We start from the raw sequence: 25,801 nt of genomic DNA, 5'->3' as shown, positions 1-25,801 counted from the left end.
AAAGTGGCCTCATCACCTTAGGAGATTCAGTAAGTGTGGGTGGAGCCCAGCCCGGAATATGTGTATTTTTAAATGGTATTCAGATCACTAGCCAGGTTTGGGCACCCCATATTGCACACACCAGGCTGACTGGGGACCAGGATTCTCTCCCCGTGGAAAATACACATTCATGCTTATACACCCCTCAGTTTTCAACGAGTTAAGCTAGTAGGAGTCAGGCCTTCAGAGTAGCTGTCCCGGGGACTTTTGCTGTGGCGGAGTCCTCTCAGGTGTGGTGCCCCTTCCCCCACTACACGGTCAGGACAACCAGCTCTGCTCCTTTTCCTCAGGCCGCCCAATTTCCTTTGTACCTGCTAATCTGAGTCCCAGGCTCTCTCACAGGCTTGGCCAACCGCTCTCAGCCCAAAGCTGTAACCCTCAAAATCAGCGCAATGGCAGAGGGCCGTGGGACTGGGTGCAAAGAAGAGGGAGGAGTCAGGCGTGGCTCTGGGTTCTTCCTTATGTCTCTGTTCCCAGCTCTGCCTTCCGGGTTACCCCTCCGCTAGGTCCACTGCCCCTCTCCATTCCTGGTGCCAGGTGAAGGAGGCTCTGGTAGCCTAAGGGGCGTGGCCAATAGAATCCTAGCCACAGCCAATCCCGGCGGGGCCCTTGGGGTGGGCGGGGGCACGGGTGAGGGGCGTGGCCTGAAAACAATTGTCCAGGCTGGACCAATCCAAACCGGGGAGGTGCCTACCTGGGCCCAGGTGCGCTCCGCTCTATGTCTGTCGGTGATGAAGCGGGCCCAGGTGGCATCGGAAGGAGACCAGGCCGAGTTCCCAATGGAGCCCCTGGGGAGCCAGGTCGCGGAGCCGGAGCAGCTGCAGGTCCCCGCCGACGAACTACGGCTTGAGAGTCTCGAGAGCAGCCCGAATCTGGTCCGAGCCGTAAAGAAGGCGGCGGGCGCGGGCCAGGACCTCGCCGGCGGGAAGCAGCAGCCCCCGGCCCGCCCGGCGCTCACGCGGCTGCCGCCATCCAGCCTGGGCTACGGCGCCTTCCGCCGCCAGACGTCCGCGGACTCCGAGCCGCCGTCGCCCGGCCCTTCCGTGGCCGAGCGGCCCCGGGCCGGCGAGGCGCCGGGGGCCGAGCTGGTGTCGGGGGAGCAGCTGCCTGGCGCCTGGGCCCCGGTGGAACTGCAGGTGGACGTGCGCGTGAAGTCCGTGGGCGCGGCCGGGAGCAGCCGCGCGCCCTCGCCGGCGCCCTCCACGCGCTTCCTCACCGTGCCGGTGCCCGAGTCCCCGGCCTCCTCCCGCCACGCCTTCCCCACCCACCCGCTCCTGCCGCGGACCCCAGCGCGGCCGGAGCGCGGCCTCGACGCCGAGGGCCGGGCCAGCCCCGCCGACGGGCGCGCGGAGCCCGCGGGCTCCCCCACCACCTGCGGCGGCCGCTGCAGGGAGCTGGGGCTGGAGAAGGAGGACGCGCTGCTGCCCCGCGCCGAGACGGACAGCGACGAGAAGCTGCCCCGGGCCATAAAGATCATGGGTAAGCGCGCGGCCGGGGAGGGGGCGACGCAGCCGGAGCGCTCCGCTTTCCCGGCGCCCCGCCGACCACCCCGCTGCCCCGGCCCCGCCTGGCCTGCCCCGCCGAGCTGGGATCGATAACGTTCGGGGCTAGTGGTTGTACTTGAGCTGTCTGCGATGAAAGAGTAAAACCACTATTTCCACCACCACTCCGCCGTCCCACCGCAAGAACTTTCTCACTCCCTCTTAGTGTGGAGAAGTAGAGGAGGGAGGAATTCCGGGACAGGGGAGGTCTTCCAGGATCACGTGACGGGGGTGGCAACCCGGATGGGAACACAGGTCCCCGGACTCCCGACTTCTGGCTCCTCTCTCAGGCCCAGCCTCCCTTCTCTTGTCAGGGAACCAGAAGGAGCCTGGAAAAGATATAAACAACCCTGGACTGGGAACTGGGAGGGAGTGGTTGGTGAACCCTGGGGGCATGGGAAAGCTTCCTGGAACTAAGCGTTGAAAGGTGAGTAGGGTTTGGGGGTGGCAGAGGCAACCTTCTAGCTGGAAAGCTCAGGAACAGAGGCCAGGAGGGCTAGCCACCTGCCCAGCAGGCAAAATGCCAAAACCTTAGCCAGGTGAGAGGAAGACCAGGCCAGCTAGACAGGCCGCAAAGCCCGTCTCTGCCATGTCTCAGTTGTGGGTAGACTTCAGGGACGCACATCGTTCCTGGCTTTTGCAGTTCGGTGTGAGCACATTGTCTGCCTGATGATGTGTTTTCTATTGCTGCTGTAACAAATTGCCACAAACTTAGTAGTTTGAAACAACACAAATTTATTATCTTACAGTTCTGTAGGTCAGAAGTCTGATGTGGGCTCACTGGTCTAAAGCCAAGGTGTCAGCAGCACCGCGTTCCTTCCTGGAGACTCTGGGGGAGATTCCATTTCCTTGCCTTTTTGTAGCTAGAAGACTCTGCATTCCTTAGTTCATACCCCTCAGAATATTCAAAGCCAGCAATGTGTGGCTGATTCCTTCTGCTGCTGCCCTCTCGGACTCTCCTGCCCTTCTGCCTCCCTCTTCTGTTTCTAAGGACCCTTGTGATTACGTTGGGCCTACCAAGAAAATCCAGGAGAGTCTCCTCATCTTAAAGTCAACGGATGATCAGCCTTAATGCCGTCTAAAACCTTAATTCCCCTTTGCCATGTAACCTAACATATTCACAGGTTCTAGGGATTAAGAAGTGGGCATCTTTGGGGGGGAATATTATTCTGTCTACCACAATGAGTCTTTTAAAGTCAATAGCTTTTGATCAGATTAATAAGAGTCTAGGACTAAAGTTTAATTGCAGGTCAGCCTGGGACGGAGCCAGGAGGGGTCTGGGCAGGAGCCTTCTGGAACGGAGAATGGGAGCAGAGGCTGGGGTAGAAGGTGTCTTTTGGAGATGGTGGGGCAGCCTAGGAACTCCAGAGGTGGTTATAATTTTGGTGGGACGGGCAGGAAGAATGTACTCACCAGTGCTGGGGGCATGGAGGAAATGGGGCCCAGAGAGGGTGATGCCCCAGCATGGTCCTGCCCAGCGGGAGGAGCAGGGCAATTGTGATAGATTTTACCTGAAGGCGATGACACAAAAGCAGAGCCTCACTGGCAGGAACCCTCTGAGTCCTATGCCAAACTTTGTGTTTGGAGGCTTTTATTATATTTTTTAAGACCCCTTCCCTCACCCACCAAATTGAATAAATTTTTTTAATGTTTATATTTGAGAGGGAGAGAGAGAGAGAGAGAGAGAGACAGTGTGGGAGCAGGGGAGGGGCAGAGAGAGACGGAGACAGAATCCGAAGCAGGCTCCAAGCTCTGAGCTGTCAGCACAGAGCCTGACATGGGGCTGGAACCCATGAACTGCAAGATCATGACCTGAGCTGAAGTCGACGCTAACCAACTGAAGCACCCAGGCGCCCCTCTAAAAAAAAATTTTTTTTTAATGTTTATTTACAGTTGAGAGAGAGAGAAACAGTGTGCAAGCAGGGGAGAGCAAATTGAATAAACTTGAAGCCCCACAAAACCTGGTTCCACCCCCTGATACCCAGATTTGGCTAGGAGGGAGGAAGCAGACTGTTTCAGTTGCCGGTAGGAAATATGGCAAGTTAAGATGGAGTTCGAAGTGAGAGAGTAAACAGAGGGTGTAACATCAGAGATGGTCAGTCCAAGATTTGGAAACAGAATTGGGTGGAAGCTAGAGAATGGGGCCAGAGGGAAGGACTGTGTATAATTGCCATGTGGGACTGGGTAGGTTTGCAGACCCTGAGCGAATTCCATTTAAGCAGGTCCAGAATTGGAAATAGGGAGAAGACGAGTTTAGAGGGGACTTTAGCAGGCTGCCTGGGTGGCTCAGTCTGTTAAGTGTCAGGCTCTTGATTTCAGCTTAGGTCATGATCTCATGGTTCATGAGTTTGAGCCCCGCCTGGAGCTCTAGTTTGGCTGAGTGCTGATGGTGTGGAACCTTTGGGATTCTCTCTCACTGTTTCTCTGCCCCTTCCTCCCTCCATCTCTCTCTCTCTCTCTCTCAAAATAAATAAATTAAAAAATAATAATAATTGTTTTTGTTTTTAACATTTATTTATTTTTGAGACAGAGAGAGACAGAGCATGAATGGGGGGAGGGTCAGAGAGAAAGGGAGACACAGAATCAGAAGCAGTTTCCAGGTTCTGAGCTGTCAGCACAGAGCCCGACGCGGAGCTCGAACCCACGGACCGCGAGATCACGACCTGAGCCAAAGTCGGACGCTTAACTGACTGAGCCACCCAGGCACCCCAAAGAATTGTTTTTGAAAGGGGGTAGGTGGGACTCCTGCCTGGAAATTTGGCGAGGACCCTGGCTCTGTGGGAGGCCATCCCCAAGGTCAGCACTGCAGCCCAGAGTGGAAGGTGTGTGAGACTATGTAACCTGCTGTATTTCTTTTCTGAAAGGTCAGAACTGAATTCAGTGTTCAGTCACAAGAGTTACATTGACGGAGGTGATTGGTAGATTTGTTCTCCTTCTGCAGGCTTTTCTGCTTTTAAGACTATCAATGTGTATGTATTTTTTATTCCAAGCATTTTCAAATCACTTTTTTTGGTAACAGCTTCATTGAGTCATAATTCATATACCATAAAACCCATCCATGTAAAGTGTACAATCCAGTGGTCTTCAGTATATTCACAGAGGTGCACAACCATTACAGTTGGTTTTAGAATATTTTCGGGATGCCTGGGTGACTCCGTCAGGTAAGCGTCCGACTCTTGATTTTGGCTTAGGTCATATCTCGCTGTTTGTGAGTTCGAGCCCCACATCTGGCTCCACACTGGCAGTGCAGAGCCTGCTTGGGATTCTCTCTCTCTCTCTCTCTCTCTCTCTCTCTCTCTGCCCCTCCCCCGCTCACTTGTTCTCTCTGTCTCTCAAAATAAATAAATAACCTTAAAAAATGTATTTTTTCAATACCCTAAAAGGAAACGCTCTATCTTTTAGCCATCACCCCCAGCCTCTCCCCAGCAACCACTGATCTACTTTCTGTCCCTGTGGGTTTTGCCTGTTCTGGACATTTCATAAATGGACTCGTAATATGTGCCCTTATGCGACAAGCTTCTTTCACTGAGCATAAACTTTTCAGTGCTCAGCCACGTTGCAGCCTGCATCAGCATTTCCTACCTTTTCATGGCTGAATATTGCGCTGTATGGATATACCGCATTTTGTTTATCCACTTATCAGTTGATGAAAATTTGGGTCAAATCCCTTTAAGAAGCGGATTATGTGTTTAAAAAAAAAAAAAGAACAAATTCCTAAAAGGTCATAGATGGAATGTGACTCTTCACAGATCACCGTAACATACTTCCCTTTCCAGTCTTTGAAGCAAGTGTTTTTCCTAATGGAAAAGGGAAGTCAAAGATTTCAAAAGTGCCTTTGCTTTTAAAGTTGAATTATGATTGCAAACATGTTTTCTTAAAAACCTTGGAAGTGTGTCCCAACTTTCTTTGTGTATAAGTTGTGTGTACCATACACACGTGTGCATTCATATGGGGCGTGTATCCTGTGCATATGGTTTTAAAAATGGCATTAGTTGTTTCAAAATAGTAAAATATTTGCTGGAGAATTACCTCTGCTGTTTCAGGCTTTGACAAATACGATGACTTGCATTCTTGGGACCCTTACACTGAATATGTAGCTTTCCCAACCCTCATCCCCGAGATGTGGCTGGGTCCCATGGCCCCTTGCGGCCAAGTGCCTGGGAGAGGAGAGGCCTCTTCTTACATTAATTGATTTCATGCTTCTGTGTCCTGGCAGAGGTCAAATTCAAAATCAGGAGTACTCCGTTACTCGTTTATTTATTTATTTTAAAGTTTATTTGTTTATTTTGGTGGGGGAGGGGCAGAGAGAGAGAGGGAGAGAGAGAATCCCAAGCAGGCCACACTGTCAGCACAGAACCCAACGCGGGGCTTGAACTCACGAACCTTGAGATCATGACCTGAGCCGAAGTCAGACACTTAACCAACTGAGCCACCCAGGTGCCCCAGGAGTGCTCAGTTACTTTAGATGTTTCTGGGTAGAAAGCCGCCGTGAGCTGTCTGAGGCCGCGATTAACCATTTACTGTGTTTTATTCCCCACGTTTCCCCCCTGGCCTCCCAGGTTACTCCATCACCGGGGCGGGATGATTCAAATATGTTCTCTCTCTTCTGCCTGCCTATCTCTGGAGTTCCTTTCCCCTCTGCAGCCTCGTTCTAGTTATCTGGTCCCCTGGGTCCAGCTCACAGGAGCTGCTGACAACTCACGTCTGTCTCCTGCTCTATGGCCTGCAAAGCACGCTCTGCACGATGCCTCACCAGTGGCCTCCAGTGGCCTGGAGAGATAGGAGAGGCAGGTGGGAAAACATACCAAAAACACTTGGGGGACCCACAGAGCCAAGACTGGAAGCCAGGTCTGCCAATGTTTAAGCTGAACCCCCATCCCTCCCATTTGGAGCTTTATCTCCTGGTACCTTGAGCCCCATGAGTGCAGGGGTCTTGCCCTGTCCCTGGTGGTATTCGTGCCCTGTGTCCAATGCACGGTTTGTGCTCAGCAGATGGTTGTCAGCCAATCGTTGTTCTCCTTGAATGGATTCTTACGTCTTCTATTTTTTAAAGAAGCAGAACATCTTCTAGTGTTTTTCTCCCCAATAATAATTTTCTAACCTAAATTGAGTGGGTTTCTGTGGTGTCTTGGGCCAGGGTGAGGGGGGTGCTAAGGCAGGCGTGATGCTCGTGTACGAGTCTTGGGTTCTAACCTGTCTCTCCTGGTTGTCCCCTCCCCCAGGGCTGCCTCTGTACATGAAGTCCCTGCGCTGGGCCCTAGTGGTCATGGCTGTGTTTCTGGCAGTGTCCGCGGTCACCATTGTGGCCCTGGCTTCTAGAGTAGGTATGGTGCCTCCTCCTGGTCCCCTCTCCTCCTCTGGCCACCACCAGGGTGTGTAGTCCTGACAGCAGCTTTCTGAGAATTAGAAACACACACACACACACACACACACACACACACACACACACACACCCCTGCCCCGGGCAGGTGCAGCATGAAGACATGGGGCTTGTTGAGCACAGAGAGGGAAAGGAGCTCCTTCCTCCCACTGGACACAGCCTGTGCTCTGACGAGTAGTGGGTTGACAGCCCCCGCCTCGGGCGGCTTTGGCCATTGCACAAACTCTACAGCTTGCCCGGGTCCTTGCCCATCCCACTTGCCCTTCCCAAGGCTTACCACTTCCATGCTCCGGATCTGTCCCATCAGCCAAGGCCATGGCCAGACTTTGATTTTTTTTTACCGCGCATCCGTTCAGCTCTTTACAGTGGTCTGTCTCTGTGCTTGCAGGGGCCACTTGCCAGCCGTGCCCCCCGGGCTGGATGTGGTGTGAGAAGCATTGCTACTACGTCTCTGCCGAGGCTCGGGCCTGGGAGGCCAGCCAGGCCTTCTGCTCGTCTCACCATGCCACCCTCCCCCTGCTGGGCCACATCCAGGTGAGAAGGAGGCGGGCGGTGGAAAGATGGACGTATCATTACGGATCACCCATTCCTAGCGCTGGAAGGAATCTCAAAGATCTAGTCCAACTCTGCATTGCAGAAAAAGTCACCTAGGCCTGGGGAAATAAAGTTACATGCGGGAGGACCAGACATCAGGGCTCCCAAGGTCGTCAACCTACTCTTCATTCTAAGACGCAGAGGTGGAGCCGGGAACACGGGCGCAGGCGTGCTCCCGTCCAGCCTGTGCCAAGCCCTTCACCGTGAGGGTTCCTTCGGTCAGTGATTTAATAAGTATCTATTGACCACCTACGCTCTGTTTGGCCCTGGGGAGTCAATGATGAGCCAGAACAGCCCATTCCTTAAATGTTAGCATTTAAGGAAGTTCCTTTCTAGTCCCATTTTTTGAAGAGTTCTAAACATGAATGAGTTTCATTTCATGGGATGCTTCTTTGTGTGTGTATCGAGATGATACCGTTGTTTCCTCTTTAATCTCTGTGGTGAATCATGTTCGTCTGTTTTTATTTATTTATTTTACTTTTTGTTTTTGTATTTTTTATTTTATTATTTATTTAGAGAGAATCCCAAGCAGGCTCTTCACTTCAGTACAGGCCTCTTGTGCTAGTTGACTTAGCCGTGATGTTTTCTTCCTCAAATACTTCTGGATTTGACTTGTTAATATTTTACTTAAGGTTCCACATACATAACATTCTGTTTTCTTGGACTGTTCCTGCCCAGTCTTGACACAAAGCTGTTCTGTGCTGCACAACAGGGGAGGTGGTTCCTGCCTTCTTTCTCTCAGAGAGTTCCCTGGAGATGGACAGAAAACCATGCTGGAGAAAATGTTTTACAGTGAACATGAGTTATTTCATTACCAGGAATAGCACTGACGTTTCAGAAAACATGGAGAAATGAGAAAGATACAATGTAGATTGAAAACCATCAAATCTCAATATGGTAAAAATAAATATACAAAGGAAAAACAGAAAGGAAATACGTATAGTAATATCCTAATTGTGGTTACCGCTGGGGGCAAGATTACGAGTGATTTTTTTTTCTTCTTTAAAGTTTTAATTTTTTCTAATCTTCTAAATGTTCTGTGAATAATGTGTGCTACGTAATTAGGAGGAAATGCTAGAGGGACAGTAGCCCTGTAAGCAGGAGGTCAGTATTTAAGCGTTTTTGTTGGGGGCCTGCGTCAGACCTGAGTTCTTATATTTGTCAGATAAGAACATTCTCAGGCCCTTGGTTGTGTCTGCAAAACGGAGGCCAGTGGGAATGGAGGTGGGTCCCTAGAGAGTGGCTGGAGCTGGGGAGGGGACCCAGCTGGGCAGTGACCCACTGAGCACAGCAAGTGTCCTCAGAAAGCCTGTCCCTGCCCTCCAGCCTCTAAGCAGACAGGTTGAGTTCAGAATGACCTCAGCCCCCTGAGCAAAAACTTCCCTGTGGCTGCTGGGTCCTCCAAGGGGGAGATGAACTTCACCAAATTGCAAGCTTCAGATAAAGAATTCTTTTAACTTTTTTTAACATTTATTTTTTTTTAATTTTTTTAATTATTTTTTTTAATGTTTATTTCTGAGACAGAGAGAGACAGAGCACGAGTGGGGGAGGGGCAGAGAGAGAGGGAGACACAGAATCCGAAGCAGGCTCCAGGCTCTGAGCTGCCAGCACAGAGCCCGACACGGGGCTCAAACTCATGGACCACGAGATCATGACCTGAGATGAAGTTGGACACTCAACTGAATGCACCACCCAGGCACCCCAAGAATTCTTTTAAAGATCAATTATTTGAAACATAAGTATATAGGAAACATATCATGAAGTCTGGATAAGCTCCTTGCAAGAAGACAAGGGTGAAGATTTGGGTCCCGGGCTGTTCAAATCTGGAATGTGATGACTGTGGAGCTCTCCACGAGGACAGAAGCTTCAGGAGGCACTGGGCGAGGAGGAGCAGCTGAGGGTTGGCAGGCAGAGGGAGCTGGCAAAGGCCAGACTCCAGGAGCTGGGACACACACACCCGGGGACATTCCAAGGTGCCAGTGACACACACAGCCCTTGGATCAGCGGGTCTCAGCCTCCCCAAGAGCTGATTTTGCTCGCAGTTAGGGAAAAGGAGAAAGTTTAAGTGTCATCAGTCAGCAGACTCACTCGCCATTGGTTTAAGAACGGCTGTGTTTGTGGGGTGGAGGGAGGAAGAAGCCACAGTTGACTACAGAAACGTGAAAAAAAAACCATGAAAAAATCTCCATCGTAAGATTACGAAGATTAACTAATTGGAGCATTTGAATATGAAAGCTGAAATGTATGAAGGCAGGAAGTAGAGTGGTGCTCTACTCAAGCAGGTGGGGGGATAGGAAGGTGTTTAATGGGCCTTCAGTTTCCATGGAGGAAGATGAGAAGGTTCTGGGGATGGACGGTGGTTGCACAACAGTGTGAATGGACATAATGCCAGCAGCTTGTACACTTAAAAATAGTTAAAATGCTAAATTTCTTGGTATGTATTTTATTCACAATTTTTAAAAAAGATGTTTGAAGGCTAATTTAGCAGATAATTTAGCTCACTTTTAAGATGGAAAATATGGGATTTCAAGGAAATTCTGCTGAGGGTCATATTCCCCCATGTTCCCACATTGGTGGCAAAGTTGGAGAAGCACCAGCTGAAGGCCGTGGAGGCCCTGGGATTTCGGCGGCCTCATACACAGCAATTCTTTGGGACCATAAGTGACTCAGAAGTTTCTGGAACTTAATCTATGGATGATGCTTTCCCCAGGCCATATTTTTGCTCTTCTGCTCTTCTTTGCTTTGCGTGTTTTCATATTTACATTTTCTGGCATTACATTTTCTACGTACTTGTCATTGTTACCAGCATTGTAATTTTCCATCGTGTTGATGTCCCATAACGTGCCTAGTTATTTCCTTATTACTAAGCAATTGGGTGGTTTCCATTTTTTCTTTACAAATAACACTGTGTTATCTTTGGAGAAGTTCATTTCCTCCCCCTTTATGTTCTTGGAGTTTTCCTCCAAAGTGGAATCACTCACCCAAGTGGTCGGAAGGATGTCACTGCTCCTGTTAAGGTGGCACCGAAGTATGTTCTGGAAGATGCACCAGCATCGCTGCCCCACACCGGGACTTACAGCACTGAAACATCTTTTTCCAAGTTAAAAAATTTTTAATGCAATGTTTTCGTTCACTCTGTTGCCAAAAACAACATGACCTCAAGGACAAATACTTTAAAAGAAAAAGAAAGACGGTCTCTAATAGCTCTCCAACGCACTCCCGGCTTTTATCGTTCCTTGCGTGTCTGTGTTTGTGTGCGTACGTGTTTTGTCATGACGGTGATCATGGCGCAGCTGATTGACGTCTGATTCACTGTAACCCTGTCTGCTGACTTTCCTCATACCGCTCCGTGGCCTTCGTACTTGTCTTCTTTTTGTAAATGGTCATGACATCGCACCCAACTGGTGCAGGGTACATCACGCTCTCGCTGACAGGTGCGCTCTTGCTGGCCATCTGCTCCCAGGCCCCCTCCGCTGCCGCCTCAGCCCTGTCATCGCCTCCTGCACAGTCAGGCTGTTTGCTCCCCGGATGTACTCTGGAGTCTCCCAGCTTTCTCCCCGCCTCTCTGGCCGCTCACTATCCATCTCGCGTTGCTGGGTGGGGACTGGCATTCGCATCCTCTCTCCCCGTGAAGCGGAGATGGGATCACCCCCATTTCTGGTCCCCAGTCCTGAGCACAATGTCTGCCAACCCTCGAGCATCCAATACAGCTTTCCACTTCCTGGTGTTCTGGGAGAGCCGGGTTGAGCCGAGTCACTTCTCTGGCTCAGTAAGTTGGGAATCTGCAGGAGGTGGGGCAGGGGTGGGGCAGGGTGGGGCGCAGAATTCCCGGGAAGGAGCCTTACTAGTGTCGGAGAAGGGTGACCAGCTGCTTTTCTCCTTCAGGACTTCCTGAGCAGATACCCAGTCACCAAGTACTCCTGGGTGGGGGCCCAGCGAGGCCCCCAGGGCTGGCACTGGATTGATGGGGCTCCACTACCACCCCATTTGTAAGTGACCGTGGGCCTGGGTGGGTGGCCTCTCTGTCCCCAGTGTGACCAGAATGACATCACGGCAGGCACCGAAGAGGGGTCGAGGCCTTCCTTTCCGCTGACACCTCCCCCACTGTTGATCTGGATCCTCCTTCCGTTCCCAGTTTCAGCCCCCTGCTCCACCACCAGCCTGGGGCAGCTCTTGGGAGACACCCCTCCCCCACTGCCCCACTCAGGGCCTGGTTTCATTTAGCCCCAGTCACCCCATCCCTTATTGGGCCCCCTAGCGCACCCACCCGAGCAGGAGCGTCACCCTGTTCGGTAGATAAGGGGCACTGCACGGAGGCGGTGGGTGGTTCTCTCAAGCTATGGGGCACCCTCATTCCAACCCCAGAGCCCTTTGCAGACTCTCCTGGCTCTGTGCAGTGGTCACGCAGTCCCCACGCCAGCCCTGGCATCAGGCGCACCGGCCGGCAGAGCCCGTCATCCTGAGCCCGGCCCCTCTTCTCACCCTCCCCAGACTCCCGGAGGAAGATGAGGACCAGCAGGATCTCAAGTGCGGGGGCCTGGAGGAAGGCAAGATTGTGGCTTGGGACTGTGCCTCTCCAAGATCCTGGGTCTGTGCCAAGGGGACCAAGTGATTTGGGTTCTGCCCATCCAGAGACATCAGGGCCTGTGGCCCCTCAGTGGAGGCCAGGGTGCCGGCTGGGGTAGCCGCTCCCCTGGACCCAGGCTTCCAGGTGTCCCTGCCCTGTGCTCAAGGGGCCCTCCCTGAGCGAACCCGGGACTGGACTTCTGGTGCAAGCAGGTCACGTCCAAGGGAAAGGAGGTTTCCTGTGGCCCCGGGCAGAGTGTATTTTAGTCTCCGGCTCCCGAAGCGGACTTGTTTGGTGACCTTGGGATGGCTTCTTAGCGTCTTGGAGCCTGGGTTTCTCCCTCATTAAAATGGCCCCTGTACCTGTTTGGTCACACGTGCACACCCTTTCGGTCTTAAGGACCAGGAGGACTTCACGATCACAGGTGCTGCCCGTCGGTTCTCGCCCGGGCCCGCAGAGCCCGGGGACTTGGCAGCCGCCGGAAGCGCCATCCCCGGGCACTTGGGGGCACACCACCCACCAGCAGTGTCTGCAGGACAGGACATGCGAACTGCACCCCACCCCCCGCCCCGGAGGCGGGAAGAGGGTTTCCTCCCGGGCTGGCGAGGGTGGGCGCAGGGCTGGCGGGGCTCCCGAGGCAGGGAGGGCAGGGAGGGTGCAGCTCTCCCGCCCGGGGCCGGAGATGCCACGCGAGCCACAGAGAGTGGGGGTCCCAGTGAGAAAGGAAATTAGAATTGTGGAGACACCGGCCTGAAGAGGTCTGTGTTGGGGTCCAGTGAGGGGCCTTTGGGCCGAGGGAGTGGCCACAGGGTGAGCCGGAAGGACTGGTTCAGTGTCTCCAGCCTGCATAGACCTCTCTCCAAGTGACAGGAGGCTGTACCTGCGTCGCATCTTGGCGCTGAACATCCGACGCGACTGTCCCGTGCGGACCGGCCTTCCTCTCTGGAGGTAGGCCATGCATTCGGGTTCCTGTCAGACAGAAGCCTTGAGGGGTCCGTTCAGACCAGAGGTTTGCACGGCACGGATGGGCCGACCGGCGGAAAGTGGGGGGGTCCTTAGAAACACTGGGGTTTCTCTTGGCTTGCTTATTCCAACTCCAGTTGAACCCCGCAGCCTGGTAACAGGTTCCGCTTTCACACCACGAAGTCCTTCTCCGCAGACGTCCTGAGTCCGGCATGTCGGGCCGGCTTGAGGCGGAGGGCCCGGCTCGCAGCTACCTCGGGCCTGCGGCTGCGGGGGCACAGGTGCCCAGGGCGTGGCGGTTTGGTGGCGGGGCCTGGAAATTGGCAAGTGTTGTAGCTTCCCTTGGTGAGGCAGGGCAAGAAGAGTGAACGTGGGATCTAGCGTCCTAAGAAGCTGCTAGTTCCTGCCCAAAGCAGGCAGACCCGGAAATAGCGGTGTTAGTATATCATTTAGAAATACGGAAACAAATGCTAGAAGAAATGACAAAAACAATTTTTCTAAAGTTCGTTCACTTACAGAACCAGCGGGGAAGGCGGGCAGAGAGAGACGGGGACAGAGGATCCAAAGCAGGCTCAGTGCTGACAGCACAGAGCCGGATGTGGGGCTCAAACCCATGAACCGTGAGATGGTGACCTGAGCTGAAGCCTGACGCTTAACTGACTGAGCCACGCAGGCGCCCCATGACAAAAATAATTTAGAGTGGTTGCCTTGAAACTTACCAGTGGTGACAGAAGTCAGAATAGTGGTTGTCTGGGGAAATATGAACCGAGAAGGGGCACCTAGCAAACATTCTAGGGTGCTGGAAACGGTCTGGGTCTTCGTCTAGGCGGGCTCAGGGGGGCACACATGTAAATATTCATCAAGCTGTACCCTTAAGAGTAAAAAGCTTCTCAGTGTCTCCAAGGAGCAGAAATAAGGTCACAGAGGGACCAATCTCTTTTGATTTTTAGTGTTACTAAAGCCACATTCACATGTTTGTTTTTTTAAGACCCTGTATTTATGTACTACTATGATTAAAAGAGGAGTTGCACGGGGCACCCGGGTGGCTCAGTCGGTTAAGCGGGTCACGATCTCATGGTTCGTGGGTTCGGGCCCCACGTCAGACTCTGGGCTGACCACGTGGAGCCTTCTTGGGATTCTCTCTCTCCCCATCTCTCTGCCCCTCCCCTGCAGTCTCTTTCTCTCAATAAATTAAAAAAAAAAAAAAAAAAAGAGGAATTAGACTTTTTGAAAATGTCCCCAAGATTCCGAGGCACAGCCTGGCTGGAGAGCGGCGGGCTTCGGAAGGGAGCCCCGTGACCCCCCTTTCTCACAGCCCATAATTCCTTCCTTCGCCGGGGGCCCTTCTCACAAGTTCCAGCCTGGCCTTCAGAGCCTGTCTTTCCCTTTGTACAGAACAAAAGCTGGCAAGTTAGGCGGCAGGTTGGTCGCCCTGGGATTCCTCTCGAGTCATTTCTCTAGTCGCTTTCCCCACCACGCACCACCAGCTGCTATTGCGTGAAATCCAGACGTGGCTTGTCCCCCGAGCCGTGACACCGGCCTCTGGCACGGGCGGCTCCGGCAGCCTCTGGGGTGCCCGTGACTCCTCCCCGCCCAGTCCTGAGATTCTGACTCAGTGGGTCAGATTTCCTGGTGAGGCTGATGCACAAAGCCCAGAAATCATATTTTGGGAAACCCTGTCTGAAAGAGCCCATCTCACCACCGGAGCGGGGGAAAAAAAGATGTGTAAATGTGTTTTAAGTCAGCTTTATGGAGACAGAATTTGCCCGAAAGAAAATGCACCTGTCTCGAGAGTGCTTTCGGACAAACGCAGGCTCCCACGTGACCGCTGCCAGACAAGATGCGGAATTTGTTCCACAGGCCCCAGAAAGTTCTCTCGTGTCCCTTTGCCGCCAATCCTTCCTGACCTCCAGTCCCGGGCACATCTGTTCCATCTCTATAGGTAGGTCCAGCTGGTTCTAGGAATTCATATGAAAAGAGAAGCGTGTAGCGCGTCCTCTCGTGGTTGCTTTCAAACACTTGCGTTCCTGCACGTGTCCACGAGGGGCTGTCTCAGGGTTTATCTGCACCCGGGTTGGTGACACCCTGCACGGCTGTCTCCAGGGTCTGCCCGTTGTCCATACAGCTGCCGTGAACACTGGGATACGAGTCTTTGGACGTAGGTTTTCATTCCTCTGGGGACCTGAGAGGAAGGTTGTGTGGGCGGGATACTCTGAATTCATTTATTTTTTTAATATCCATTAATTTTGAGAGAGACAGAAAGAGAGAGCGTGCACGTGAGCGGGAGAGAGGCAGAGAGAGAATCCCAAGCAGGCTCCGTGCTGCCAGCGCACAGCCCCACGTGGGGCCCGAACCCATGAACCATGAGCTCCTGACCCGAGCCGAAATCGAGTCGGATGTTTAACCAAGGACATGCTGAATTGTAAGAAACTGCCACATCGTTCTCCCGAGTAGCTGTACCATTTTACAGTCCCCCATACCACACAATACAGGCGTTCCTGACACTCCGTATCTTCACCGACACTGATGTTGCCGGCCTTTCTCTGTTCAGCCATTCTGGTGGGCGTGTGGTGCTATCTCAGCGTGGTTTCCCTGCGCATTTTTTTCCCATTGACATATAGTCGACACACAATGTTACATTAGTTTCAGGCGTATGGCACTATAATTGCATTTGCATTTTCTTGACGACTGATGCAGTTTCTTTTCATGTGCTCGTTGACCGTTCCTGTATTTTCTCTTGTGGTTCTCATACTGATGGTGAGAGACCATACTTGGAGAAACCCTACCTGAAAGACCTACATGCCTGCCAGGACAGAGCATTTTGAAAGTGATGATTTTTTTTTTTAAGTGTATTTATTTATTTTGAGAGAGAGCACGCGCTGTCAGCACAGAGCCCGACGCAGGGCTCTGTCTTACAAACTGTGAGATCATGACTGAGCCAAAAGCAAGAGTCAGACCCTTAACCAACTGACCCACCCAAGCACCCCTAAATGGAAAATCTAGGATATCCCTCCACTTTGTGAAATATTTCAAAATGGAGAGTTGGGGAAAAAAGATATGATAAACACCCGTATGCCCTCTCCCTAGATCTGATAACTTAACATTTTGCCACATTTACTCTCTATTTATGTGTGTGTATGTGTTTGTATATAAATTGGTTGAACCATCTAAAAATAAATTGTAGACTTCGACACTTTGACACTTCACCCCTAAATATGTTGGCATGCATCCGCTAAAAATAAGCATATTTTTTTGTGTAATTGCAATTCCACCATTACTACACTTAATAAAATTAACGTTAAGTTCACATTCAATCCATGTTCCAATATTTGTGGTTCTTCCACTAATGTGTTTTATTTTATTTCATTATTATTACTTTTTTAATGTATTTTAAACAAAGATCCAATTAGGGTCTAAGCACCATTATTGGTCCCTTTAATCTCTTTAAACCTAGAACTTTTTTTTTTTCTTTTTTAGTAGGCTTCTTTCTTTCTTTCTTTCTTTCTTTTTCTTTCTTTCCTTCCTTCCTTCCTTCCTTCCTTCCTTCCTCCCTCCCTCCCTCCTTTCTTTCTTTCTTTCTTTCTTTCTTTCTTTCTTTCTTTCTTTCTTTTTTTCCTTGTAGGCTTCACAGCCAGTGTGGAGTTTGAACTCACAACCCTGAGATCAAGACCTGAGCTGAGATCAAAAGTCAGATGTCTAACTGATTGAGCCACCCAGATGCCCCAACACTGACTCTTTGAATAGACAAGGCCAGCTGTCTTGTAAAGTGACAAATATTCTGCGTTTGACTTGCTTCCCGTTGACTGTGGGAGTTAGGCTGAGATTCGGTTATAAACATTTTTGACAGGAATACATTGCAACACAGGGTACTTCATGATTTATCACTGGATGTATATATATCGAGTGATATATAAAAAAAAATTGATAGATTTTTAACACTGATTTCAAGTAATTTGTACCAAAACCTTCTCAAAAAATTCAGGGGACTAAAACAATTCATATATCCCAGTTTGGATACATACAGGCTTTTCACCTGTTATTCTCAGCTTTAGGGTCAGTGTCAAAGTAAAACGAGACTAAAGGGTTTTAGAAATAATACTGTACTATACATAGGTTTTATTCCACCTTCATTTGTTTGGGCCTTTTTTGTTCCCTCTTGGGCTGTTACTTGGTCCCTTCTTGCTTTTCCCAGCCCAGGACATACCTGTCTTAATGTTAGGATGGGAAGTGCCTTGGGGTCACCGACAAAAAGGTGTCCACTTTGTTGTGACTTTGGTCGCTTGGCATGGCTGAGTTTCCTACCCTGTAAAGTGAGTGTGGTGATACGATACAGTGACCTATGGATCCATTGATCATGTTGGTAATGAGACATTCCATTCATTCCACATTTATGTGAACACTGGCTGTACCAGACTCACGAGAGGATGCAGAAAACAAGGTCCCTTCTGTGCCCCAGCACTTGGTCTGACTGCCAACACCACGCCGTGTGTTCAAGCGAAGGAATCACCGGGAACGTTGGGGTTTTCTCTGCCTCTTCGGCTCCACCCTTCCACCCCCTCCACTGTGGAGCGCCCGTGTGGTCTGGCAGTGACCCCAGTTTGGGAGTGGGGGGGGGGGGCGGAGATAGTTTGAGAGGCACTTGATACACCTGAGTCAATCCTGCCAACCTCGCAATCCCAGCCCCCCGGCTAACGTTTGGCTCAAGAGCCCAGGCCTAAGCCGGCCGGAGATGTCATTATTCTGCTCACTTTGGTTAGTTCCCAGAGGGGAACACAACCCGATCTGGGCCCCAGAGATAGGAGGAGGTTTTCCAAAGGCTTCTGGGAAAAGATGCCTTGGTCTTTGGGACACAAAACTGGAATGTTTTCTCGTCATGTGGATAGAAAGCTCAAGTGTCAAACCTACAGACGGAGCTGTTAACGTGGAACTCAATCACGTGAGCCAATAAGACCCCTGTTTCAGCCCATTTGAGTTTAATCTTCTGTTACAGGCAGTCAATAGCTTCCAGATTTGGGGGTACACACATTTGGCACCTGGGGGCCACTCTTCCAAAACAGCATTCGAGCAGATTCTGGGGCCGGTGCCAGCTTTTGTCTCCTCCTATGTGGCCTTGTCTGGCTGGGTCCTTGACTGCGAGCCCAGTTCTGTGAGGCTGAGGGCCTTGCTTTCAGCCTGACCCCTGTTACACTGGTCATGAGTTTGGTCTGGTCTCCGTAAGTACTTGCACACCAAGAACATCTGACTTCCTGGGTTTTGTGGGTGCCAGTACCCCCCGCCCCCAAGCCCTGCTGCACCACCCTACTGGTAGACCCCGTCTGGTTGTTTCCCCCAGGGGGGCCTCTGCTGTGAAGACCCTGTTCCCTCGGCTCTCTCCTCCCTTTCTTAACTCCCCTGAAGCTGGGATTTTTTTATTGAAAAAAATTTTTTTTCCAAATTAGAAAAAGCAATGGAAAATAAAACAGGGGGCAATTCTGTATTGCCTTACTTACACTCTGGGAAAATTTAAATCTCCACAGTCAAGGGGTAATAAAATCATGATGTAAGCAGCTTTGTGTTGTTTTTGTTTTTGTTTTTTTTCTAGATGGGAAAAACAGACAAGAATGTTTTTCAAAATACTTGAGTCAGGATATAGCATGTTGTAGTGGACCGGTATGCCAGACATCAACCTTGAGAGATGTGGCATGGACTTGGGTGGGGGTAGGCATTGGGGAAGGAGGAGTTCAAGGCCAGGGCAGCAGCTGATTACCGGTTGGAAGGGCACATTTGACTGGTTTAACAGTCCTTATCAGTAAATTCCAGCTGAGTATCCACCTTGGATATGTATACATTTGTTAAACTCTATAACATTTACTTGGATTTTTTTTAATGTTTATTTTTGAGAGAGAGGCAGAGCGTGAAGTGGGGAGGGCAGAGAGAGAGGGAGACACAGAATCCGAAGCAGGCTCCAGGCTCTGAGCGGTCAGCACAGAGCCCGATGTGGGGCTCGAACCCACGAACTGGTAGATCATGACCTGAGCCGAAGTCGGACACTTAACCGACTGAGGCTCCCAGGCGCCCCCTTACTTGGATTTTTAATGTAGAAAATCCTGTAAAAGTTTTTGATTTTTAAAACTGTCACCAACATTTATAACAACTTATGAAAAAGTAACTTTTGAAAAGTAAGTAGCTTATGAAATGGGCCATTGCCTAAAACTATCATTTTACTAGGTACCACACGGAATGACAAACTATCACACTAATTGTCAGAAGTATTCACACCTCGTCGCAGGCTTGGCTGTGACTCGATGGGATAATAGGATCATGCAGAAAGCTACTGTTAAATAGTTTCTATAAAAGCAGACTCTTAAAATGAGACTTGGCAGGGGAAAAAACAGGAAGTTGGAAATGATCAAGAAAAGTCCACCTTAGCTTTAGGGTTATCGGAGGAGCGAGCAAGTCTTTCTTGAAAATAAAAACAAGTCTACTTAGAAATGGAGGTTTTTTTCCCTTGAGTTTCAGCTTTGGGGGAAATGCCTGGTTACAGCAAAACCCAGGCCCCCATGAAGGAAACGCGAAGCATGATGTCCCTGGAGGACCAAATAAATGTTTTTGCAGCTGTGACTAAACTTCTCTCTGCTACGGTCCCCAGATAACACAACAGGGCTGAGAACTGTGCGGGAGAAAGGTCGTGTAGGAGTGCGGACAGCCTGACTCCGCCTTGGGCCCTCCCACCTTGTTCTCCGCTCTGCCACACAGGTGGGACCACGTTAGAGCCCCTGGCGCACAGGTGACACCACTCGAGGTAACTACCCTGGGACCTGGCCAGCTCGCTTCTCGTTCCGTAAAAGCTAGGGATTAAGGTCTGGGTGGCTTCAGGGGATATGGCTCAGAGAGCAGAAGTGGAGGATCCCTGCACGGCGCCCTGGACCACCGCCCGTGTCAGTAAGTGGCCGTGAGGAAGACAGTGGAGTGGCCTGTTTCGGTTTTCGCCCTAAAAAGGCCGTCTAAGGCTAGAGGATAGTGACCCTCCTCTGCTTTTTAACAGTCGGTGTAGTCAACAGGATGCCCAAGACAAAACGAGCTTGGGTAAGGGGTCCATGCCGGGAGGGGGGAGAATGGGTTGTCTGGAGGAGGGGGGGAAACACAGGGGGGTGGGGGGAGGAGCCAGACGCCGGGGTTCAAGCCCAAGCTGACCAGCCCTGGCCGCGGGGGGAGACTTGGCTCTTTGGAGCGTTTCAGACCAGTGCGTGAGTATGGGGACGCCTCAAAGCGGCCCCAAGAGTTGTTAGGTTTTCTGCCTGACGTGGCGGGGAAGCAAAAGGGCTGAGAAGGGGTGGCAGCTTGGGTGTTACAACTGTGGGATACTGGGAGAGATGGTGGTGGGTTAAATGGGTTAAGTGCAATATAAAAAATAGCCTCAGTCACTGCAACAAAGGTTACGTGCCTCAAGCATGGGTGAGAAATGCAGGCACTTAGTTCGGTTGGTTGGCTGGTTAACTTAGAGCATTAAGATAACCTGGCCTCTATGGAAGGACTACAAGAAATTATACGTGAACTGGGAATGAAACATGCCATTTACATGCAGCGTAAATGAGAGGCCCAGATGAAGAATTCTTTTGCTCTGGTATGAAGAACTGTGGCCTACAGTCAGCCCCAAGGGTGTGGTATAGGACTTCGGCATCTGTCCTGGACCCTGTGGTAAATCAGCCCCTTTCTCCAGTAGCTTCATGTTGACTGACATAAGTGAAACTGAAAGGATCCCTCAGAAGGGAAGTAGGTTGAAAATCAAAGGACCCTGACCACGACAAAATGGCAGAGAGGGGGGCCCATCAAGGTTGCTTATGAACAACTGTGGCAAGATCTAATATTATCTGGGACCCCAAGAGAAAATACACACAGCCCAGTTCAGACTTGCTGGACCTACTGAAGGCATCACCTAAGGGAAAGTAGCTTATTGCCTTGAAGCCACTGCCCTACTGTCACCAACTGCCCCTCTGAGAACTGGGGGGTTAGGCCAACGTTGTCCTCTAGTGCTTTGCTCTCTATTTCCTGCAATAGGTGGCGACCAGAGGATCCAGGTTGAATTCACTATTTGTTGGTGTCCCACTAACAGACTGTACTAGCTCCAACAGACAATGGGGCTGAATATACACTGATCTGTGGAAACCCCTCAAAATTTGGGGGAGAAATAAAGGCTACTGATGGCCATGAGGGACAAATTATCAAGGTTAGACCAACTAGTCTCTATCTACAGATCAGCAGGCTTCCTCCCTGATGTTTTCTAGTGCATAGTCCCCCCCCCCCCCTTTTCTGGAGTATATTTTGGGTATAGAGATCTACAGGATCTGGATCTAACTACAACAGGTGAATTCAGGTTGTGTAGCTGAATTGCAAAACCTATCCTCATGGGTCACGCCAAATGGGAACCTATACAATACAGCTGCTGGTCCCTGGAGAGCAATAAATAGGACGATTGCCTGAGGCTGTGGTGCTCTCTCATTATGGAGATGATGTTAACCTGTGATGATTTATCCTCCGACTCAAGCAGCTGTGTACTTAGTCCTGAAGATGGGAGGGAAATAGCTACAAGATGCAAGGGCCAGGTTAATCAGTCAAGTTCCTGGGCATCATCTGGTTGTGTAAGACAAAAGGTGGTTACTGATAAAAAAACAAACCTTCCCAATCTCTAAAACGGGAAAGGGATTACAGGCTTGTTGGTTTTTTACTGAGTTACTGGAGACCTTTTATTTCCCATCTAATCCAGATATCAAGACCTTTAAGGGATGCCTGGCTGGCTTAGTCAGTACAGCATGTGACTCTTGATCTTGGGGTAGTGGGTTTGAGCTTCACGTTGGGTGTTGAGATCTTAAAAATAAAAAATCTTGAACACCCTTTATATGCCTTGGCTAAGAAGGGAAGCGGACTGGATTGAGTTGCTAACCAATAAGAAGCTTTCTTAAAGGAAAAATGATAGTAAAACAAGTACAGGACCTAGGGGTCTTAATGCTGGATGTGTTGTGAATTTGAGGGAATTTCATATCCAGAAGGGTTTGGCTGGGGCTTGCAGCAATGACAAAATGGGAAATCAATTAAAGTTACCCGAGTAAATCCAGTAAGAATCTGTTCTCCTTGTAACAGGACCCCACTGGAAACACTGGTCATATTGTCAAGGCTTTGACTGCAATGTCCTATTTGAGAGAGGTCTGCATTGGCTCAGATACGACCAGACAGCATTAAGGCACTAAGGTTGATTTTATGGAGCCTATGAAGCCCCTTGGAAATAACTGGCCTGGTACCTTGCTTGTGAGTGTTCCCAGGAACCCTACCAGGTGAGTAAGGAGGGTCACTTCCTGGAAGGCTCAAGAAGTTCAGGGTATCTTGAGGACCTTGTGAAAGAAGTAACCCAAACCTACAGGTAATTGTAGGCAAATCTGGTGGCAAGTATTTGGTTTGGCTCTTAGCCTTGAAAAGCTGTTGCAGGCTCAATCTGAAATTCCTTATGAGAAGCTCTAGCAAAGCAGATATAAAAGGACCTAATCAATCACTATTCTTCCTGCAATTGGGTAAATAATTTGGCCAAGTTTGTTAAAACTGGATTTGCTTTACAAACAACTGACTCTTAATTTGGCTACCTTTGACAGAGTGATTTTTAGAGAGGAAAAATGGAAATTGTTTTCATATGTTTTCATATGGGAGTTACATTCCAGTTCTGATTATCCTTGAATGATTGTTTACCTATAAAACGAGGCTGGATCCTGAATTATTCTGGTTTCCTTGCATATCTGGCTAATTTTCTGCTTAACTTTGAAAGCTCACTGTCAGGACAGCCTCCTGAAAAGACACCACTGTTTCAATGAACTAACTTAACTGACCTCATTACAAAATGCAGAATAAGAGCTTAGGTCTATTACACCAGAGTTCCAAAATAATGGCTCCATGAAGGATGGGGATTCAACTTAGTACTAGGGAATGTCTGCAGTTAGATGCAAGGCAATTTCATTTGTCAAAGCTATCTACGTCCCTTTTCAGCAGCAAGTAGCTAGACTGTTCATAGCCCCTATTCCTCAAAAATGAAAAATGTTGAAAAGCCAGAGCTATTAGCTCATGAGTACCAAACAGCTACTGCGTTACTGCTCAAGAAAAATTTGCCATGTCTATGGTCTGTAAAACCATGAGTCTTATCGCCCCTAGTCTTGCACTAATGTACCTTCCTCTTGCATCAGGAAATGTTTTCCTGTCCTGGACCATTACGTAAGCTAAAGTTCACAATCCCTCCAACTGTTGGGTGAGGAAAGGACCTCTTGACCAGGTGGCTAGGAATCTCCTGTTGGCTGTTTATATAGTTGCTGTAGCTTGGGGCTGCAACGGATTTCCCAATATCTAGCTCCAGGGTCATAGAGGAAGAATGGCACACAAGTGTTATATGGGCCATAAAGATGTCAGGAGTAAAGTGTAGGAGTGTTGGCAACACCAACTCCATCTTTGGCCTTCCATCTTGTTCTACCCTCTGGTGCACAGGTGGTGACACTTGAAGTTTTTATTTAAATTCCAGTTAACATACAGTATAATGGTTTCAGGTGTACAATATAGTGATTCAACACTTCCATATATCACCCAGTGCTCATTACAGGTGTCCTCCTTAATCCCCCTCACCTATGTGACCCATCCCCCCCACCCACTTCTCCTCTGGTAACCATCAGTTTGTTCTCTATACCTTAAAAGTCTGTTTCTTGGTCTGCCCCTCTCTCTCTCCCCTTTGTTTTGTTTCTTAAATTCCACATGGGTGAAATAATATGGTATGTGTTCCTCTCATTTCTCTTAGCATAATCATTTTTAGCTCCATCCATGTTGTTGGCAATGGCAAGATTTCATTCTTATGGCTAAGTCTTACATCTATATCTATTATCTATATCTGTTATCTACATCTATTATCTATATCTATATCTATATCTCATATTCTTTATCCATCCATCAATCAATGGACAGTTGGGCTGTGTCCATAATTTGGCCATTGTAAATAATGTTCTTATAAACATCAGATGCATGTATTCATTCCACATGCACTGGAATTAGTGTGTTTGTATTCTTTGGTTAAATACCCAGTAGTGTGATTGCTGGATGGTAGGGTAAGGGACCTCCGTACCGTTTTCCACAGTGCACCAGTATGCATTCTCACCAGCCATGCAAGAGGGTTTCTTTTTGTCCACATTCTTGCCAACACTTGTTTTTTGGATTTCTGAGTTTACTCATTCTGACAGGTGTGAGGTGATAGCTTGTTGTAGTTTTGATTTGCATTTCCCTGATGATGAGTGATGCTAAGCATCTTTTCATGTGTTTGCTGTCCATCTGGATGTCTTCTTTGGAGAAATGTCTATTCATGTTTTCTGCCCAGTTTTAATTGGATTATTAACATTTTGGGTGTTGAGTTGAATACGTTCTTTACAGATTTTGGACACTAACCCCTTATGGGATATACCATTTGTAATACCTTTTCCCGTTTAGTATGTTCCCTTTTAGTTTGGTTGATTGTTTTCTTTGCTGTGCAAAAGCTTTTAATTTTGATATAGCCCCAATAGTTTATTTTGGCTTTGGTTGCCTTTGCCTCAGGAGACCTATCTAGAAAGAAGTTGGTACAACTGATGTCAGAGATATTACTGCTTGTGTTTTCTTCAAGGATTTCACATTTAGGTGTTTGATCCATTTTAAGTTTACTTTTGTGTGTGCTGTAAGAAAGAGGTCCAGTTTTTCCAAAATTTGTTGAAGAGATGGCCTTTTTCCTGTTGCATATTCTTGCCTCCTTTATTGAAGATTAATTGACCATATAAGGGTGGGCTTATTTCTGGGCTTTCTGTTCTGATCCATTGATCTCTGTATCTATTTTTATGCCAACACCATACTGTTGTGATTACTACAGCTTTGTAATATAACTTGAAGTCTGGAATTGTGATGCCTCCAGCTTTGCTTTTAGTTTTCAAGATTGCTTTGGCTATTCAGGGTCTTGTATAGTTCCATACACATTTACGCATTGCTCGTTCTAGTTCTGTGAAAACGACTTGACAGGAATTGCATTAAATCTGTAAATTGCTTTGTGTAGTATAGACACTTTAATGCTATTTGTTCTTGAAACCCACAAACATGGAATGTCTTTCCATTTCCCTTGTGTCATTGTCAATTTCTTTCATCGGTGTTTTAGTTTTCAGAGTACAGGTCTTTCACCTCCTTGGTTAGAATTATTCCTAGGTATCTTATTATTTTTGGTGCAACTGTAAACAGGACTAATTCCTTAGTTTCTCTTTCTGCTGCTTCGTCATTGGTATATAGAAAGGCAACAGATTTCTCTATGCTGATTTTTGTGTCCTGCGACTTCACTGAATTTATAAATCCTAGCAGTTTTGGGGTGGAGTCTTTCAGGTTTTCTACCTATAGTATCATATTATCTGCAAACAGTGAGCTTGATTTCTCCCTTACGGATTTTGATGTTTTTCTTTTTGTTGTCTGTGGCTAGGACTTCCAGTAGTATGCTGAATAAAAGTGGTGAGCTGACATCCCTGTCTTGTTGCTGACAGCAGAGAAAAAGTTGTTGCTTTTTCCCTGTTTAGGATGATATTAGCTGTGGGTTTTTCATATATGGCCTTTATTACATTGAGTTATGTCCCCTCTAAACCTACTTTGTACCCATTATCCTGAATGGGTATTGTACTTTGTCAAATGCTGCTTCTGCATCTATCAAAATGACTG

General features: G+C 49.0%; 1 protein-coding gene across 1 annotated transcript; it reads left to right on the top strand.

Moving 5' to 3' along the window:
• Positions 1-724: 724 nt before the first annotated feature.
• KLRG2 (killer cell lectin like receptor G2) lies at positions 725-16,483 on the top strand. The gene is made up of 5 exons (XM_060633256.3): positions 725-1,518; positions 6,803-6,904; positions 7,349-7,494; positions 11,440-11,543; positions 12,046-16,483. Exons 1-5 carry the CDS (start codon positions 771-773, stop codon positions 12,164-12,166), a joined length of 1,221 nt encoding a protein of 406 aa, XP_060489239.3. The 5' UTR covers positions 725-770; the 3' UTR covers positions 12,167-16,483.
• Positions 16,484-25,801: the final 9,318 nt, after the last annotated feature.

This window comes from Panthera onca, chromosome A2, assembly GCF_046562875.1.
Source record: "Panthera onca isolate mPanOnc1 chromosome A2, mPanOnc1 haplotype 2, whole genome shotgun sequence".
NCBI lineage: Eukaryota > Metazoa > Chordata > Mammalia > Carnivora > Felidae > Panthera > Panthera onca.
This window is presented reverse-complemented; position numbering and strand designations above follow the sequence as displayed.

Coding starts and splice junctions, on each gene's coding strand:
- KLRG2 (XM_060633256.3), top strand. CDS start 771: ATGAAGCGGGCCCAGGTGGCATCGGAAGGAGACCAGGCCGAGTTCCCA. Junction 1,519..6,802: donor CCGGGCCATAAAGATCATGG/GTAAGCGCGCGG, acceptor CCCCTCCCCCAG/GGCTGCCTCTGTACATGAAG. Junction 6,905..7,348: donor GGCCCTGGCTTCTAGAGTAG/GTATGGTGCCTC, acceptor CTGTGCTTGCAG/GGGCCACTTGCCAGCCGTGC.